Here is a 20,947-nt window from a genome sequence, read left to right on the forward strand (position 1 = left end):
ATTTTTGAACAGCAGTGATGAATGACAGTCTAGCGGTTTTCTGGCAGTCTACAGAGAAAGGCCTTGTAAATACGGAGGCGGATGTAGATTAGGGCAGGGGGACGGTCAGCGCTCCAGGTAAACTCCATGTGCATCCGTCTCTACTCCTCCAGAAACCCTGAGCTTCACAGCAGGATAACCCTGTCATATGATTGGTCTTCTGGCTCCCAGGACAACAGCGTCACCATCCCCAACTGTGCGCTAAACAAAACATGATTGTACTTACTGATTACACAAAAGTGCATAGCGGGCTTTTGAGTGTTTCTCTCTCATCCTTTTCTAGGTGTCCTCAACTCAACAAAACTCAATGTTCAGCCTACTTTAACGCAATGTCGAGAATGAGTCAAATGGTTTCTGCATTTTTGTCTTACATTTCTGGTTTTTGTTTGTACTTCATGAGAGTAAATGTGGTTCAAGGTAAATTATCAAAATGTAGTGGATTACTATAAAGGTTAATAGTGTAATATGTGGATACGTTCAAATAATAAATGTAATTGATGAATTCAAAAATAATTGATTTGGGTCAGGTTTATCATCTTGGGGTGTGACACCAATCAATGAGATAACTGTCAGCACACCTTTTGAAACATGACTAGGCATGGTTGAACCATATCTACATAACATTACCATGGCTGCTAAAATGTGTCAGTTATAGCAACTAAGTGTTACTTTAAAGTGCTACTTCAAGAAGACTTGAAGTACATCAAATGAATGTAATCTGTTGTATTCTGTAAGTACATTTTGATGTGAACATTTTGATGTGTCGGTACATTTTGATGTGTACATTTTGATGTGTATATTTTGATGTGTACATTTTGATGTGTACATTTTGATGTGTATATTTTGATGTGTAAATTTTGATGTGTAAATTTTGATGTGAACATTTTGATGTGTCGGTACATTTTGATGTGTACATTTTGACGTGTCGGTACATTTTGATGTGTACATTTTGATGTGTCGGTACATTTTGATGTGTACATTTTGATGTGTCGGTACATTTTGATGTGTAAATTTTGCCTCCTACACAGTGTTGTTTTCCAGAAGTGAAACAACATCACCTCGCAGTTAGAAACATAGAGCTTGCATCTACGATTCAGAACAACCTCCTTTTCACAAGTCTAGGGATGAGAGGGATGAGAGGGACCTACAGTTTGTCACTCTATATAATAAGAATATAACAGATTAGTATTGATGTGTTTTTAAGTGTGCTTTGAAAGATGGCCTTGTCTGTGTTGCATGGTTTTCATTCCTAATTTTGTTAATACAGTTCCAACCCCCTGGGTTGACTATCAATCTGGAGAAAGACGCTGTATAGCCTAGAGCCACAGCGTTTTGTGACTAAAAGTAGAAGTCATCAGGATTGAAATTCATAAACCGCCACCACAGGACTGTGGTAGATAGATACACATTGAAGGTTATTTGAAGGTACATTCTAGAGGCTATGTGCTCCTACGTGTGAAATGACTTTTTGCCACATATTTCACCTCAAAACACCACTTGATCAAACGAGACTTCTTGTGTGCGGCCTTCAGACACAAGCTAAATCCCAATATCCCGGCCCATTTGTATGTAGCTAGGTGAGATGAAGGATTAAAAATGAGATGTTTCTGTGATGACGGCCAGATGGACAGCTGGGTGATACAGCTGCCCATTGCCCAGAACCAGATGATCCGTCATGGTCAGCTCTCTCCCCCTTGACTCTGATCGTGACTGTTCAGGTATCTGTTCACATTTTTTATTAATATCGAGATTATCTTACACATCGCTTTATTATGAGTGGTGAATGCAACAAAAGTACACAGGGTGTAGTTTTATTCTCAGTGGTTGATAATGACGATGGTTATGTAAAGCTTCAGTGCCAATGATCTAGAATTGTTGTTAGTAAATTGATCTTCTGGCAAGATTGCTGAAAACCATCCATCTGGACACCAGCATCTGTGACACATATGGAATTATGAGCACTGTCGTCATAACGTGTATGGTTGGGTTTGTTTTTGCACATGCTGGCCTAATTCTGGGATTAACAACACAGTACCCCTATAAGCACACACACACACATACCCAAACACTGCCATCAAAGGCACAAACAATAATACAAATTGGACAAGGGAAAGTACCATCTGAATCAGAAGTTATTCACAAACTCCAATTAATGCTTTGGATTACAGCCTTTCTTTCCATAGTCACATGGAGTCTCCACAAGCTTGACCTGGCTTTTCTGCTTCTAGTTTAATATCCAATTTCCTTCAAAATAATACTACAGCCACATGTATGCCAATCACACTGTTCCATGCCAAAGTCCATGTTGCATAAAGCAAAACTCAAACATGCTGAAAGGCTCGTTCCTTTCGTTTGACGTCTGCCACGTCTCTAAATGACTGTCAAAAAGGCGACATATTGATGAATGACCACATCTACATAGGAAATGAGCTGTAAGATGCATAAATGAAGGTCACTGCCTAACACATAGAAGACTAGTGATAATTGCTTCAATGCCCTGATGTTTTTCATGAATATCAAGGTAGACCCACGTTCTATTCATTCTGTCACAGGGTTGCTGAAAGCTGGATGCAAAGAGGAGGCTTGGTTCAAAACACCTACGTTCCTTTCCTAATATTTGTTCACGTGCATTTGACACCAAATTACCTTTTTGCTTTTATTGTTTCAAGGTTGTGTGTGATTATCAAGTTCTTTTCACTTCTTCTAGAGTGGAAAACGAGACGAGAGAAAGGGCTTGAGAGAGGAAACAATTGAATTGGCAGAAATGCTTCTCGTATGTCATATGATGTTACTGTATTTTTCATCACAATCAGATTAGCTACACAGTGAACACAACAATCCAAAAGACACTAATGGTGATCAATTGTTTTGACTTATTATCAAAATAAAATACAAACCCAGTATTTCTGTAGTAGAGACATACCTGAATAAATAAGTGAATGTGATCTTTGAGGGGATAAACAAGCTTGCTGTGTGAGACATAATGTCTGTCCTCAGAAAGGGATTTAGTGGCCAGGGTCACCGTCTCGCTGTCGCCATGTCCTTTTGCAGACATATGAAACTTTGTGTATCATCCTCAAAGCTGGTAATCAGTATAGCATGTCCGGCATCCTAGGAGCAAATTCTTCCCAATAGGTCTTGCATGAATAAGCAAAATCAGACCACCTTACAGAAAAGACAATTGTATCCACTGATTTCTAGAAAATGAGTAGTACTGTATTACTAATTCAGTCCATTTTGAGGGTATCCATTAGCAAGGGGTCTCATATCCATTTAGGATTACAGTGTCTGACTCTATTTGCACCTCAAACTGACCCTGGCCTGGCCACCACAAGCTCACGAGCTTTCTCTTTCCAGAAAACAGAAAAACAATCAACAAAGAAAATGCGAAACAATTTAGATGTGTGTGATATCCTGAAGGAACTAGAAACGAGAAATCGGCCCAGTTATTAATCTCAGTTAACCTCCTTTCTTATCGATACCTCAGAACAAAATATTTTTAGTTAACTTAATATCCATATAAACTGCATATACATATAAACTTGCTAGCTAAACGGTAAAAAAAAAAAAGGTAATATACGTATGTGGTACTGTCCGTGGTCCTGACGCCGTTCTTTCTCTGACTCTCTCTCTCTTTCTCTCTCTCTGTCGTTCTTTCTCTCTCTCTCTCTCTCTCTCTCTCTCTCTCTCTCTCTCTCTCTCTCTCTCTCTCTCTCTCTCTCTCTCTCTCTCTCTCTATCTCTCTCCGTATTTTTCTTTCAGACCAAAACACACATGCATGCACGCACACACACACAAACAGACGCACACAAGGCATAGCCTAGATGAATACATCCAAGTGCCAGGATCAGGCTTGCGAGTTAGGGTTGTTATGTGTACTGTAGGCTTCACAATATCGACTGTGCCGGGGAGTTTTCAGAGGATCAACAATCAATAGTTTTTGCAGGTGTTACTTCAGTAGCGTAGTTAAAATGAAAGGACTTTTTAGGAGTTAATCTAAAAATTATCACATGGCATTCATGGAAGTGGTTGGAAAAGCTGATCGGCCAATGGAAGAACTGTGTAGCAGAATACACATTCGTGAAGATATTTATATTGCAACCTCGATACATTGCTACTACAGCTTTTGGAAGTAGTATACTTTGAGATGCTGGGTTTTCTGGTCACGATGAGAGCGGTATGGAATGTATGGCTGAGTGCATTTATTTTGCTATGGTGCAGTTGTAGTTCCACACACGCAGCGAATAACTGTAAGTATTATTTCGCTCTATGAGTTTACCTGTGGCGGCAAGTTGAAATCATTTTCTACAATAAATGGTGATTAGTGGGCTAAACAAAATAAATTATGTCTTCCAAGGGGCCATATGCTCAACTCAGCTTTGCACATAACTATAATACAATCATTTTTAAGAGGTTAAAATATATTATCAACACAAGAGGTCGGTGTTCTACCTTTCTGATGAGCTTTGTTTTCTCGTTTAAAATAAACTAGAAGATAACAATGTGTGTCAGATTTACGATCACGCTATTTATGCATCAAAATGACCATAAGTAAACTAAAAACTGAAGGGTCTGCCTGAAGGCCGTAGATTAGAATAGAGCCACTGTAAGTTATTATTTTTCCGATGTAGAAGGAGATACTAAGTGAAAAGAAAGAGCATTTTGATTGCAGGCTCTCAAGCTGAGCTGTGTTGCAAAGCAGCAATGTCCTCTTCCAAAGCTAAGAGTAATCAATGAAAATTGCTGTATTCATTTTTTTAACTGTGAGAATTTCAAAAACTTGACACACTGTAAATGTCAGGCATATTAGCGAAGTACCATTGATATCTTGACAGAGAAAAAAATGCATGTCCATGAAAGATCTTCTCAATTGCAATTGAATGCCACTTTGGATAGCTACACATGTTGGAATGAAGTGAAACAAAGTGTATCTTGTAATTTTACAATCGTTTTTTTGTGATTTGATACGAGCAACAAGAATGAAACATCCTCTGAAAAGTATTTTGACTGTGATACGTAGTCTACTATAATCCTTTTACCTTTTAGATAATTGTAACGGGCCATTGCTCACAGTTTTGCCTCAGTCATCCTTCAAAGGCTCCACATCCTCCAATGGACAGTTTCCTCACTTGGCCAAGCTGAACAATGAAGAGGGTGAGTACTCTAATGTAACAAGACTGAAGACAAGATGAAGTAGGGAATTCTTGGAATTGTCAGTGTTGTCATCCATGCAGGTGAGGGAGGTTGGGCGCCCCGGCAGTCAGACAAACAGCACTGGCTGCAGGTGGACCTACTGGGGAGGGTAGAGGTCACCGGCATCGCCACCCAGGGACGTGCAGGTAGCTCTGATTGGGTGACCAGATACATGCTGCTGTTCAGTGACCTGGGACAGGTATGGAGGCAGTACCAGCAAGAGGACGACACAGTGGTGAGTTTGCATCTGTCCACGTTATCAATGAATTTGCTATATTTTCTAGGGTACCAGCTTTGTCTCATGTCATATTGTCTTGAACAATATGATGCTCATCCTCTACTTTCAAACGCAGATAATATGAATTGGGTGCTTTAAGTAGATTGTTTGGAACCAACCTGATCGGAAATAGAATAATGTCCAATAGTACTTTACAAAGTGCTACAGCCAGACAGGCATTGCAATTAATGAGCAGTTCATTCTGCAAGCTGGTGAAAAAGATAACTCTGAAGATTGCGGTTGGACTTGACGTGTGCCTTCAAAGCCATAATGAAAAGCTTAAGAAAAACTGTGCCTGGAAAAAAAAAAGTATATGATGGGATTTGTCAGTTTATCGTAGGTCTTAAAGGAAATCCTTGCTCTTTTCACATCCTCTGTTCTTAACTTCTTACTTTCAAAATTAACAAATGTGCAAATTAAACAGCCATCTCTTGGTTTTGTGACAGTGTAACAAAACACCTGAATCTGAAAGTGTTGATTTGTGTTGAATTATACCAAATATAACAACAAATGCTAATTGTTTGGCAACTGTCATTTTCACTTTACTTTACAATATGTCAAGACAGGCAATCTCAAAGTAGTCACAAAGTTAACCAGTAGTTCTGATTGTGTGGACAGGACCCTTGTCAGTGTGTGAAGGCACTCTCAGTAGAAGGACTAGCAGAGGTACAATAAGACAGATTAGAGATCACTGTCCACTGGGACATGGGGTCACTGCTGTGCCGCCAGCATTCCTGACTTGAATTACTGCTTTTTTCCCCTTGTTTTATTTGAACAACTCTTGAATCGATGTGTGCGGCCACCAGAGAGAACGATTGCGGTATTTCTCCTACATGAAAAAACACACGAGTAGGCTTAGACCTCCAAGATGAATCAATACCAGTTATTTTAGAGCTCCATCATCCTTTTGGCTGTCCTTTTCCAAAGGGACAGACAGGAAAAGTTTGGAGGAACTAAAAAATAAAACCAGCATTTGATGCACAATGCTGCACACCTGATTATCCCTGCAGTCTGTAATACAGTAATTGAGGCAGGTAATAAAGTATAACGGGTATCAATCTCTGACGTTTGTAAGCAACTACGATACTCTTCCTCACGTCACTGGTGTATGGTTTTCTTTTACCAAATTTGGAATGTGGTGGTGATGATGATATCGTTCTTTATCTCTGCCCACCCCCCACCAGACATTCCCTGGGAACACCAATTCAGATGCTGTGGTTCCCCACAAACTGCCCGTGTCCATCAGGGCCCGCTTCCTTCGCTTTGTCCCTCTGAAGTGGAGCCGGGGAGGGGGGATCGGCTTGAGAGCTGAGGTCTATGGCTGTGCATACAGTGAGTGCATCAAGCTGCTTTCTTCAATTCCCAAAAAAAGGAGCCCTGTCTGTATTCCTGTTCCATGTTCACCAACTTGATGAAGGACTTTGGTGTTTGCAACCCAAGACCCTCACACTCACTGCTCAAGGAGTTAACATCCTTCAGTTTGAGTTTTCTTTCTTCCTTCGTATCTGTACTTCTGCTTGAAGTACTGTAATACTGCCCAGACAGAGTCGTACTGCTGGTCTTTTCCAGACTAGCATTTGGGTTCAGGGTATAATATTGATTCGGTGCACATTTCAACAGTATGGCCTCCTAAGGAATGAGACTCCCCTAATGGCGCCATGGTTTACCACACTGATTAAACCTAGAGTGTAAACTGGAATTCGGACCAGTGACCACACATTATTCTCACCTCAGTATGGCTGTTAAAAACACAACTCTATATATCCTTCTACAAGAAAGACAGATGTACTGTACATCGATGGATGTAATACAAAACAAAGTAAGCGTATGTGTGCGTGCATGTGTATGCAGATGGTTCCCTGTATGTCCTTGTGTGTGTGTGTGTATGTGTGTGTGTCCTTGTGTGTGTGTGTGTGTCCTTGTGTGTGTGTGTGTGTGTGTGTGTGTGCGCTGGCATTGTTTTGTGTGTACACATGATAGGATCTCCATCAGTATTCTTTATGTAACAGAGCAACCAGACGGAAAGTTCTTCATTCTTATTTTCCTGGTCTTGGTTCACAGAGTCAGATGTGGTGGACTTCAACAGTAGAAGTGCTCTGTTGTACCGCTTCAACCAGAAGTCAATGAGCACAGTGAAGGACAGGATCTCTCTCAAGTTTAAGAGCCAGGGAGCAGATGGGGTTCTGGTTCATGGGGCGGGCCAGCGAGGAGACTACCTGACTCTGGAGCTGCACCAGGGAACCCTGGTCCTGCACCTTAACCTAGGTAGGCATGGGCCAGGGTTTAGTCCCAGAAACCACTGGACCAATGAATATTCTATGACGGATTTAGATGGTACGTATTTGTATTGTATTTTTATTTAATGGATTTCAAATAAATTCCATATACATTACAATTGGAACCTTTCAGTTTACTTTGAAATCATTCCGTCAATTAATGTTATTTGTCTTGAAACTGCTGTTGACTATTTATAACAAATAACTCTACACAGACTGTTAACTACAGCCTTGCCAGTTAAAGTTACAGTTATTATTATTAAATAGTATTAGTATTATTATAGTATTTATCATCTACAGATTGATTCTCCATAAAAGTTAAAAATACTGTAATTGAAGTTTGGGTGAACATCCCATACGTTTATTCTCTGTATTTGAATTTTTAAATAATTAAGGTTATTTCTTGTCTTTGTTGTCTTCTACCTGATGACATCCTTGCCTCCAGATGATGAAAAGTTATATCCCGGAAGTGGCAACCTATCGGTGAGTGTAGGCAGTCTCCTGGATGACCAAGGCTGGCACTCGGTCCTCATGGAGCGCATCAACACACACGTGAACCTGACCGTGGACAGGCTTACACACCACTTCAGCACCACAGGTGTGGCCAATTCACTGGAGGTGGACTATGAGGTGGGGCTTCTCCTGTATGCTAGTTCATCATTCCCACGTATTCTTCCTGAAAAGAAAAACAAAAACATAATGAATCAGTTGGTTGTAGAGTCAGACACAGCAGCACACAACCTTTTTATATCTCTTCCTTTCTCAAAGCTCAGCTTTGGAGGTATTCCCCTGCCCGGAAAACCAGGAACCTTCCTCAGGAAAAACTTCCATGGCTGTATTGAGAACCTCTTCTACAATGGAGTCAATATAATTGACCTGGCAAAGAGGCGCAAGCCGCAGATGTACAGCGTGGTAGGACTTTAAATGCCTTTTGTTAGAAAAAGCTATTCAGAAGGCAATCAAGGGTTATTAGCTCTGGCGTGTGCACCATGCGTATAGCTTGGAAGCTGAGGTATTGTAAAATACAAAGAAAGCCTTAAAAATGGAAAACCATTTAACGTTTTGGTTTGTAATATTCAGTTGGAATTTCATGCTGCCTCTTGCCGTGGTAGGTATCCATAAAAAGGAAAATGTAGATACAGTAACAGCCATTTACAAAGAAAATCACAAAAACTCCTTTGGTGTTCTTTATGGTCACAGCTCCAGTCTATCTTTAATAGGATTTAAAATGCCCTGTTGACTTCCAAATAATACCTGGTGCAATCAGGTGTTAAATTATTCGTACTTCTTGGGACAATAATTGTCCATTATATTTAACTTTGGGGGCAGTCAGAGATTGACTATTGTGGTGCAGGTAACCCCCCCTCCTCCAACCTCGTCACCCCCTCCACCCTCTCACACCCCCAACCTTTAGTGGCAGCAGTATCGATTATGTTTTCAGTGTGTGCTCCGCTGAGCAAAGTCTAGATATTGGACATGTATTCTGTAGTCACTCCCTCGGCACCCAGGACTTGGCCAAACAAGGGATGACATTTGACATTTCCATGGCCTTTCCCCTCCCATGATCAGCTACCGTGTGTGTGTCATTAGTCTTCATTCCATACACCACAGCTTCACTCAGATGGACAGAAAGATGCAGTGCGGTATTCACCTTGTGTCCATTTCTTTCTCAGGGTAACGTTTCCTTCTCCTGCTCGGAGCCCCAGCTGTATTCCACTTCCTTTCTGAGTACCAGCAGCTTCCTGTCTCTCCCTGTTGAACCCGGGATGGAAGGGTTGTCGGTTCAATTCCAGTTCCGCACATGGAACCAAGAGGGGCTCCTGCTCCTGACTGTTCTGTCTGGAACCTCAAAGCTCCTGTTTCTGCACATCAGGAGAGGCCAACTTCACCTCACTCTACAGAGACTAGCAGTTCAGAAGTCTGACGTTGCCATATGTGAGCAGGACGAAAGCAAATTATTAATAGTTCTCCTTTCTTTCTATGTGTGGTCTTACAAAAGGGACCAGTCACAGTTCCCAGATTACAGTGTCAGTTAAAATTGTTGTCACTGAAACTTGATAGAGACTGGTGTTATGGATACAAATATTAAATTGTATACTCAAGGAACCATGGTATGAAGTCTATTTGACAGTTGTTTGGAAGGTTGTGAAATAGCTTCAGTTTGTGAGCTAATGCACCGGCACAACATATCTCCTTTCTACTCCTTTCTTTTCCTTCAAGCAGCACATAGTGTAAGTGATGGGCAGTGGCACTCAGTCAGACTCAGCCTCAGAGATCTGAAGGTCTCCCTGACCTTGGATGCTGGGCCAGTCTCAACGATGGAAGTGCAAAACCAAGTGGACCCTGACAAGAGTATATTTTTTGGTGGTAAGATGATTCTTACCTTATTTCTATTTTTTTATGTTTTACCTCTGCCCACACCTTTTATAAATGACCCTGTCAAAACACCTCTTAGTGAGTGTGTGTGATAGGAATGACTGAGGGGTGATATACTGTAATTATTATCCTTTGACTGATAACCTACCTACGTTTTCGGGGACCAAGCTAGAGATTGATTTTCTGTTCTGTGGAAGATTCTATGCTCCAAATTGGACTGAGACCGCTACAGACTGGACAGTGCCCATTCTTCAGGCCTGGCCAGTGCAATGACACTGCACCTGATTTGCCAGTCACATGCCGTCTCCGTCTGATTGTCAGATTGATCTGTCCTGTCGTTTAAACAGAAAGTGATCGTAGTGTCTGATAGTGATTGTGCTTGTCAACAGGTTGTCCATCCTTAGTGACCAGTCAAGGGTGTAGGAACCCTACTTTGGCCTTTCAGGGGTGTCTACAGAAGATCACCATCAACGGCCAGCCTGTAAACATGTCCTTTGTGCAGCAAGGGATATGGGGCAATTACAGCCAGATTCACTTTGATGTCTGTGAGATCCATGACAGGTAAAACATGGCTTTTTTCCATATCACAGAATGGAAGGTGTTTGTCTTTGTCACGCCTTGTCCCCCGGTATGTTCATGCGTGTTTTTGCAAAGCTGCAACTCAAACATGTTAAGATCAATAGCAAGTCATCTAAGACAGATGGAGGGGTTAACAAAGCAAGACAGTTCCTTCCCTTGTAGTGCTCCTCCATTGGTGCCCTGGCAAATCTGTTGTGCCCTCTGTCATCCTGGCTTGGCAGGAAACAGACCGTGACTTCTAGAATACCTCAGCCTAATCACAGCTGCCTGTACTGGCAGCCACACAACACATTTTTCACTCAGTCTAATACTCCAAGCTGGCACAGAGGTAAATCAATATTGGCAGCTCAGAGATGGGACAGAATTACTCAGTGGATTTTTATTTTGGCAGTCTGCTCGGGCATGCAAACCTCCATCAAAAGCTGGTACTGTGGGTCACATGAACATGTAATTTGGTCCAGTGTGGCCTTCTACTGTTCCTGCTATCGCTTTTGTTGGTTTTCACCTTGTGCTGTGTGAATAATGTGCAGGCATGTGTGTAGGCATGGTAGTATCTGTACGAGTGGGTATGTGAGTAAAGATAGACAGCCGGTGAAGAGTTTGGGTGAGGGGAAACAAATGTTTGTTCCGTTTTAAATGTGACTGTGTTTCTTTTTATAGATGCCTACCCAATTATTGTGAGCATGATGGTCAATGCTCCCAAACCTGGAACACCTTCTACTGCGACTGCTCTGGAACTGGCTACACTGGAGCAACCTGCCACAACTGTGAGCAAATCAAAACCTAGTTCCTATTTCCTATAGCCAGCCCAGGCATCACGCAGCTCCTCCTCTTGTCTTTGGTTGTTGTTTACTTGAAGTGGATGTGGACTGATGTCTGTGTAGTTAGCTACCCCGGGAATAATCCCAGTCCCATTCAAGGCTGTACTTTCTACACGGTTCACCTGTAGCACTAGACAAGACCATGTCATGTAAAAGAATATGTTTGGTCTAAAAAAGTAATGGGGGTTAACTCCATGGTGGAAGTCACAGTATTTATTTTGCCTTCAACAGCTATTTATGAGGCGTCTTGTGAAGCACACAGACGGAGCACCGGTTTATCCGGCTACTTCTCCATTGATCCAGACGGCAGTGGTCCTCTCAGCTCGACGCTGGTGTACTGCAACATGACTGGTGAGCTGTGGATGAACAAATGTGTCAAGACAAAGCTGCGCCAATGCTAATCACTTCCGACAGGGTTGCAATTATCAGGCCATCGTGTGTGATGGGAAGCCAACCGTCCCGTGGCTTTGAGTCAACCATCCTGTAGCTCTGACCCAACCGTCCTGTAGCTTTGAGTCAACCGTCCTGTAGCTTTGACCCAACCATCCTGTAGCTTTGAGTCAACCGTCCTGTAGCTTTGAGTCAACCGTCCTGTAGCTTTGAGCCAACCGTCCTGTAGCTTTGAGTCAACCGTCCTGTAGCTCTGACCCAACCGTCCTGTGGCTTTGAGTCAACCGTCCTGTAGCTTTGACCCAACCATCCTGTAGCTTTGAGTCAACCGTCCTGTAGCTTTGAGTCAACCGTCCTGTAGCTTTGAGCCAACCGTCCTGTAGCTTTGAGCCAACCGTCCTGTAGCTTTTAGCCAACCGTCCTGTAGCGTTGAGTCAACCGTCCTGTAGCTTTGAGCCAACCGTCCTGTAGCTTTTAGTCAACCGTCCTGTAGCGTTGTCCAGTCAGCCTGCTTTGTTTCCTGTGCAGATGACCGGGCGTGGACAGTAGTGGTCCACAACAGCACAGGGCCTGTGAGCGCTCAGGGCTCTTCTCTGCAGGGACCGCATGTGAGGATGTTCCACTACACCGCCTCGCCTCAGCAGATGCTCTCATTAGTGGGCCGGTCTGAGCTCTGCCAGCAGGAAGTTGTCTATGGCTGCAGGAAGTCCCCTCTTTTCAATGCGTTTGGTGAGTCATTTCAGAGGAAACAGTTATGAGTGGTGGTTTGTTTTGCGTGGAAAATGCTGAGGAAACGCTATGCTTTCACAACACTAGACACCTCAAGCCGTTTATTCAGTCTCATGATAAGGAAAGAAAATGACTGTAGATGTTTCTAACAAAGTTTGTTTGTTTTTTTGCGTCACTCATCTGCTGCCTGGCTGAGGCATGTGTTTACCACTCCCAACCCTCTGTTCACTCTCTTTCATTTCAACTCCCACTGTGAACAGTGTCTCTCAGTCACTTCCATCTCACGTTGGGTATTCATGCTTTTTTGTAGAACCTCTGAAGAAACAAAATATTTATGCTGGGAGATTTTCTGAGACATAAGCAAACGAACAAGACACTTGCATCAACCAAATATCTCAAGGAATTTAGACTCAAATGCATTTTTTCATAATGTCTATACTGCAGCATAGTCAAGGAGTTGTATTTTCTTCCACTGCACAACACTGAAGACCCACTTGGATTATTTGTAATGGGTTATCCAGCCAGTCACCATGAATATGTTTGAAATATAAATCTAATATAAAAGTATTTTTCATCATGGACTGAAAACCAAAAACTGCTTTGCTTTATTGACTGCATTGTTTGGTGTTTTTTATGAATGGAGCACATAGACAGTATCAGTAGATTCACATATGCGCTGATGTTTGAACTAATAAAGCCTTTGGTTGTAACATTGTTAAGCATGCAATAAATACTCAGAATGAGTGGGAGTTAAAAGGGGGTGATTAGGAGTTAATAAGAGAAAGTGAGACAGTGAGTGTGACAATGACCTTATGAGACACTGAGACAGTGAGATAGTGTGTGTGTGTGTGTGTGTGTGTGGGGGTGTGTGTGTGTTTTCAGATGGGACTCCGGTGTCGTGGTGGCTGGACAGGGACGGAGAGAGGAGGACCTATTGGGCTGGCTTCCAACCTGGCATCCAGCAGTGCTCCTGCAGCCTGGAGGGAAACTGCATCGACACTAACTTCTTTTGTAACTGTGACGCAGACCGAGACTCATGGCAAGATGTGGCCTTTTCACCAATGAATGACACTGAATCAGTTTTAGATACATTTGATCACGTTTCCTTGGACGTCTTTGTTTTATGTCTGAATCCTTGATCATGGTTTCACGGACTGTCTGGGAGTCAGATGGCTGAGCGTTGAGGGAGTTGAGCTAGTAATCAGAAGGTTGCTGGATCGATTCCCTGCCATGCCAAATGACGTTGTGTCCTTGGGCAAGGCACTTTACCGTACTTGCCTCGGGGGGAAAGTCCCTGTACTTACTGTAAGTCGCTCTGGATAAGAGCGTCTGCTAAATGACTAAATGTAAATGTCTTCAACAGGGCCACGGACACAGGATTTGTCTCCTTCAAAGATCACCTGCCCATGACAGGAATGGTTGTGGGAGACACACACAGAACAGGTTCACTGGTTACATACAGGGTTGGGCCTCTTCAGTGTTCTGGGGACCGTAAGTGTTAAGAGTCAACGCTTGACTGGTATCAACAATCTATACCAAGTACAATTTGAGTGTGTGAATTCTGTGGATTTGGATGAACAAATGAGATGTCTGACACTGTGCAGTGTACACAATAAGACTACTTTATTGAGATGTACTGTATGTCTACTGTATATCTCCAGGATTTCTGTGGAATGCTGCGTGGGTCTATGAGGGTTCATCCTACCTCAGCTTCCCCTCCTTTCAGGCTGAGCTCAGTGCTGACATATCCTTCTACTTCAAGACCAGCAGCTACTCCGGGGTCTTTCTGGAGAACCTTGGGAGAACTGACTTCATTAGGCTGGATTTGACCTGTGAGCCACAGACAGGGCCCACATGTTACTCAGGAAACCTAGTTCTGTTCTCTTATCTGCCATAGGCAAAGTCACAATGCCACAACAATTGCCATTCTCTTCTTTCAAATCCGGAAATGCCTGTATAGAAATTTGAAGAATTTAGGAGAGCTTCCATCTGTGTTTTCACCAGCACCCACAGCCATTGCTTTCCTGTTCGACGTTGGGAATGGTCCTGTGGTTTTGACGGTGAGATCCCCAGTCCCCCTGAATGACAGACAGTGGCATTATGTCCGCGTGGAGCGCAACGTGAAGGAGGCCGTGCTCCAGGTGGACCAGCTGCCCCCACAGTCCCTGGGGGCCCCCTCTGATGGCCTCTACCGCCTACACCTCTCCTCCCAGCTGTTCATAGGTAAGCCTCGCTACATAGGGGGTCCCAGGGTACACCACTGACAAAGAGATTCATTTTCAGGATTCATCTGACAATGTGAATCTGGAAAGGGCGATTCATTCGATTCATCCTCTCCTCTGGATTCACATGAGAATACTATTAACGTGACTTGATCTCACTGTCAGGAGGAACAGCGTCCAGACAGAGCAGCTTTGTGGGCTGCATCCGCGCACTGACCATGAATGGGGTCACTCTCGACTTGGAGGAGAGAGCTAGGAAGAGCCCAGGAGTCAGACCGGGCTGTCCAGGAAACTGTGGCGGTCAGGAACAGCACTGCCACAACAGGGGAAGGTGCATTGAGAAAGATCGGGGCTATGTGTGTGATTGCACGCACTCTGCCTATGGAGGTCCACACTGTGAGAAAGGCAAGTCAATCCATATTGCAGTCAGAGGGATTATTATTTACGGTAATTGCGTAAAGGTACTTTGACGGGCTTCTGATCAAATTTAGAACCAAATGGGTTCACAAGGCCAGTATAAAATGCAGTCTTTGTTGTTTAGAATACTGTCCATTAGGGGTCTAATATGGCACAAGGCCAACTCTGTTGGACAAAAAATCTATGAAGCACAATTGATGCTGAATTACAGTAAAAGCAAATCCAGCTAAGCTTATTTAAGCTTTTTCCACTGTAATGTTCTGTCTATTCTCTATGTAAAGGTCAAATGTTTTTCTTGATTGTACAGTACGTTCTTGTACAGTACCCCTTTTCAAAAGTTTCCAGTCTTTTCTCATGGTCATACCTTGTATGTACATATATGTAGGCGGTTCAAACTGTTGATTCACATGCATGTCTTCATCTGTATTGTGTATTGACACTGTCTCTGTTATAGAAGTGTCGGTGTCTTTTGAGAGTGGCTCCTCAGTCACCTACAGACTACAGGAGCCCTCATCCGTGATGGACAGCCGAGGCAGCCAATCAACTGACAAGAATGGAGACAGCATCACCTTCCGTTTTCGGACAGTCCACGCCCCTGCCATGTTGCTGTTCGTCAGCAGCTTCAATCAAAAGTATATGGCAATCATCTTGGCAACAAACGGTAGTTATATTATCGTTTTTCTCCTTTTCTCTCTACTGTTATCATATCACTCTTCTTTGGTACAAATTGAGATATTTGAGTTCTTAACATTTAGCCAATTATCATAATCAAAAATTTAGTTTTTTTATGTTCATTTGTTCCTTTTCTAAACAGGGAGTTTACAAATCAGGGACCAGTGGGCTGGAGAGCAGACTTCAGATGTGTTCAGTCCTCAGACCACCAGTCTGGCTGATGGAATGTTCCACCACGTCCATATCCACAGAGACAGGAGAGACTTGGATATTCAGGTTAGAAGCTCTCTGACAGGATCTGTGGTTTCACACAGCGGCACAACTGTACTACTACTGCTTCTGTCCCTGTACGTCACCTACACCATCATATAACTGCCTTTCTTCTTTGGAATAGATTGACGATGACATCACTCGAAGATTCAGTCTCTCGTCAGATGCAGAGATGACCAGACGTAAATCTTTGACGTTGGGAAAAGTCATGGGTACATTAAGCTTGATAGGTTTTTCCGTAGTTCTGAGTACTTTGAATAAAGTACAACTGTAATAGCATCATGTCATCCTCATTCACGTTATAGCACTTTAAGTATTTTTGAGAATGCTCCACATTGGGATATAAATTAAGAATAACTGGAATCTAAGGTGTCTACATTGAAACTGAGGTTACAGTACATTTAGTTTTTAAATCAAAACTATTTGTTAGTCTGTCCAAGAGTGTTTGAGTTGGGACCAACATTTAGCATTCATGTGAATACGGTTCGTTTCTAATACAGGATCAAAGTTATTTCAATCTTGTGTGTGTAGTTACATTCTTAAATCTATATTGCAGTGTCCAACACCTCTGTTTCACATCAGCAGGGCTCCCTGGTGTGGATGAGGAGGTGTTGAGGGCTGGATCAAGCGGTTTCATTGGCTGCCTGTCATCTGTCCAGATCAATCATTTGGCACCTCTGAAGGCAGCCATCTTAAATCGTGGAAGCTCATTGGTCAGCATACAAGGCAATATGATGGAGTCCAACTGTGGAGCTCTTGCTAATGTTACGACATCACACTCAATATCTGGTGAGTGTTAAGCAATTGCATTGATCAAAATGTGTTATCATTTTTTGTTTGGGTTTATAATATGGATTTGAGCCCTTGTTATTGTATGTATGGAACAATACACTACTTTTATGGTTGTAGTTCAAAAGGACTCATATATACAGGGTTTTGTAGGTTAGTGCAGTTCTTACTCCCTTTTCCTTTTCATAGATCTGTCAGACAGTGGGGTGCATGGCGACAAAGAGCAACGAAATAATCCAGAACACAATGGTTCAGCTCTAGTTGGAGGTATGCTAAGACTTTCCAGTTGCTGTTCAATTTGCTTTTCCATTCTTAAACAAAGGATATGTGTCATGACGAACGGCACTGTTACTCCATGTTACTTTCAACAAGAGTGTGCAACATAAAGAGAAGAGCACAACAGCACCAGTACATGAGATATGCTACTTTGAGACTTTATTCTGAAGCGAAGGCACTCACTCACTTCCTCTTGTTCAGTCACAGTCTTTGAGCCCCTCAACTGTGTTTTCTGTTGCTTCCCAGGAATCATCGCTGCAGCTTCAGGTGTCATGCTCTGTGCAGTAACCCTGACAACTCGCATTGTGTACCAACGCTGCCATTGTGCACAGGACAAGCAGTCCGTCACACAGAAAGAAGCACGTCCCAATCTGGACACCCACTACCCTGAGAGCTACCCTGAGAGCTACCCTGAAGGCTACCCTGAAGGCTACCCTGCCAACATTGACCTGGACCTCGGCCCAGATCTGGACCTGGACATGGACCTTGACATAGATCCACGCTTCGATCGCTGCTTGAACCTGAGTCCTGATAGCTCAAGGTTAGACAACAAGAGGGAGTATTTCATCTGAGACCCTCCCATTGAGCTTTTCTCTTCTGATCCCCTTTTTGTAGCACAACCCACCCCCCCCCAACCCTTCCCCCAATCTGCTTGCCCTTGGGTATTGAACAAATGTACCAAACAAGCAAGGCTCAGGGTCTAGCTTGAGTTGGACTTGTTGCTGTGCCCTGTCACAGGTGAAACTATAATGGTTTCTGTAAACAGACCAAGAAGAAAAAACGGTCTGCATAAAACTACTAATTCTCCAACACAGACAAAAGAATACACCTACATGAATCCCTCAAAGTCACCTTGGTAACCTCCATAACATTCTGATCTCATGGCCTCTTACTTTTGAAATGTTTTTTGGTTTACTGGTGGTGTTTGCCATTTCAACAGAGGAAGACTTAAAGTAAGAGCAGCTGTTTGTTGCTGAGTCTGCTTTTGGTGTTTGACTGCGTATCTAATCCAAGACACATGCCTTACATAGCAATTTACTGAATGTGTACCTGGTTATCAAGACTGATATTTCCCTGTTAACATTTTTTTTTTTACATTTTTGTGTGTAATCATGTAACGACATTCCACAACATGTTTGTTTAAAGTTTTTGCTTAATGCCTACAGTTAAACTTTTAAGTCACTTAATTTGGTGTTTTACAGATTGTTAAACAGATGATTGGTGAACAACTGACAGCCAGACAGCTAGGACTGTCTGTGCAGTGCACCTGCTCCAACTCCATGGCAACACAACACAACATATTCCACTGGATTGGCGGAGTGTCAGGACATCCTCCTTACTGGCAACATTATTATTGTACTGTATGACACTTCAAAACAGTATTGCAATGTCATTTTAGTCAGCAGTTATTGAATCATCTTTGGATGTGACAATGTGCTTGTTATGAATTTGTTATGTCGTTTTTACATGTGTTTTTTCATTGTCCATCAAATGGTAGAAGAGCAGATGTGAATAGAGGTGTACAACTCTGGTTTCATAACTGTCTTTTTCTACAGTGCAAGCATTGCAACAGTGACTGTGCTTTAACATTATATTGTGGGTAATTTACTGATTTGAAAACTCAAATGATATTACTCAGAGATAATCTGAGGAAATGTTGGTAAATATGTTCTCTGTTGACAATGAGGTGATGGCCAAGTTGTTTGTTTTATTTGAACTTTAGAAGTTATTAGTCAAATAACTTTTGTGAAATTTCAGTTCTTATGGATTTTAAGTGACAAATGTAATGATTATTATTATTATCAAATTGAACACTATTGAAAATTGTTTGAAAGCTTTACGATAGTTTTTTCACTGTTGCTGTACTCTGAAAAAAGTGTGCTATACTTTTAAGAGATTTAGATTCTGTGACAAATGTCCATGTAACTGGTCAACCAGTTCTGCTACAGTAAATGGCTTTGTGTTTGTGTTTTGTAGATTCTGAAGTTGTACATATGTCCGTTATGTGAAAATTTTCACAAACAAATATATCAAACTAAATATGTTTATATTGACTTTAGCGTAAGATTTTCAGGGTCAAACCAGGGGCATCGTTACTGGGGCACGAGCCCCAGTATAAATCTGCTTTTAACTAGTAAAATCAAAAGTTTGAGTATTAACAATTTACTTCATTAGTCAGTGCATTAATTTAGATTGATAATTTATATTGATCCCGGGAAAAAATAAACACAATATCTCAAGCAACGCTTGTAAAATCAAAGCAGTTGATAACCGAGACCGATGCCCGCAGAAGTCCAGCACGCTCTTCTGAGCTTGCCAAATATCCACTGCAGCATGCACACAGAAGTCCAGGTGTCGGACTCGGCACACAAGTCAGAATAGAGGTAGGCTAACCCAACTTGACACAACAAAACAACGTTTCTAAATGATAGGCCTGGATGATAGGAATTTGTATTGCATGCTTGCATTAACTATTGATGTCCCTGCCAAAGTGGATATCAAACTTGCGTCCCTGAACTGTTGTACAATGGGTTACGCAAGGGGAGTTTCTATAGCCTAGTAGTGTATTATGCGCAGGAAACAAACAAAAAAAGAAGGGATATCAATCGGGGCCTGTGCCCCAGTAGAGTTTTATGTCTAACAACGCCTCAGGTCAAACTGTCCTCAATCCAAGATCTTTGACCTGTTTGTATTCACTTAAGTATTTGTATTTAGTCATTTAGCAGACGCTCTTATCCAGATCGACTTACAGTAAGTACAGGGACATTCTCCCCAGGGCAAGTAGGGTGAAGTGCCTTGCCCAAGGACACAACATCATTTGGAACAGCTGGGTATCGAACCAGCGACGTTTTGATTACTAGCCCGATTCCCTAACTGCTCAGCCATCTGATGCCCCTTAAGTGCATTGTCTCTGCAATTTTTCAAGTTCTAAAATTCACATAGAACACTATTCAATACAGTATTGTAACAGTATGCAATGAAAATTATTCTATTTATTATTACTTAATTTGTTTTTATTGTATTAGTGTACAGTGAAACAGTACAGAAATGTGAAAAGTGAAAAGGATTATTTCAGGTATTGTGAGACAATGTATATTTCAGTAAAATCTTTTTTTTACTGTATAATTGTCCTGTTATAAAAAATCTCCCTTAAACCATAGCTTAAAAACATTTCTCACAGATTAAAGAGCTTAAAGTGCACTTGAATGATAAGTAGTCTTTCGCAGCCATTAGCTGACTTTCATTTACTCTGGTCTCTGAGGGCCTCTGGAGTGTTGGGTTCCTGGAGAAGGCAGCTTTGGGGAATGATTGAGGTGACATGGGCCATCATAAATCATTGGACAACTAGTATCTCTAGATGTTTTGGTGATGAAACACATTACTCCTCCTCTCCTCTGCCTTTGGCGAGGCATTAATTAAATTACCTGCAGCGGGCTTGTGCTAAATGCCAAACAGGCACTGTTGCTCATAGTCACATGGTGACTATGTGGTGTCTTCCTCTACATGGACAGAAATAATAGGATCACCGTGCACAAAGTCCAAAGGAATTGGTATCTGAGTTTAATGGCCAGTGGAAATGATGTGCTGCCGGATTTCTGTGGGCACAACTCAGGTTAGTAA

General features: G+C 42.2%; 1 protein-coding gene across 1 annotated transcript; it reads left to right on the top strand.

Moving 5' to 3' along the window:
* The first annotated feature begins 1,635 nt into the window (after positions 1-1,635).
* cntnap5b (contactin associated protein family member 5b) lies at positions 1,636-17,898 on the top strand. The gene is made up of 24 exons (XM_084668582.1): positions 1,636-1,717; positions 5,086-5,193; positions 5,274-5,467; positions 6,694-6,841; positions 7,571-7,774; positions 8,231-8,415; positions 8,554-8,697; positions 9,459-9,720; positions 10,009-10,152; positions 10,551-10,722; positions 11,401-11,507; positions 11,793-11,912; positions 12,480-12,680; positions 13,563-13,719; positions 14,044-14,171; positions 14,342-14,512; positions 14,685-14,903; positions 15,068-15,307; positions 15,774-15,980; positions 16,134-16,267; positions 16,386-16,473; positions 16,847-17,050; positions 17,240-17,317; positions 17,573-17,898. Exons 1-24 carry the CDS (start codon positions 1,636-1,638, stop codon positions 17,896-17,898), a joined length of 4,023 nt encoding a protein of 1,340 aa, XP_084524708.1.
* The last annotated feature ends 3,049 nt before the right edge of the window (positions 17,899-20,947 follow it).

Source organism: Hypomesus nipponensis, chromosome 12 (genome assembly GCF_054491055.1).
Source record: "Hypomesus nipponensis isolate SF chromosome 12, ASM5449105v1, whole genome shotgun sequence".
NCBI lineage: Eukaryota > Metazoa > Chordata > Actinopteri > Osmeriformes > Osmeridae > Hypomesus > Hypomesus nipponensis.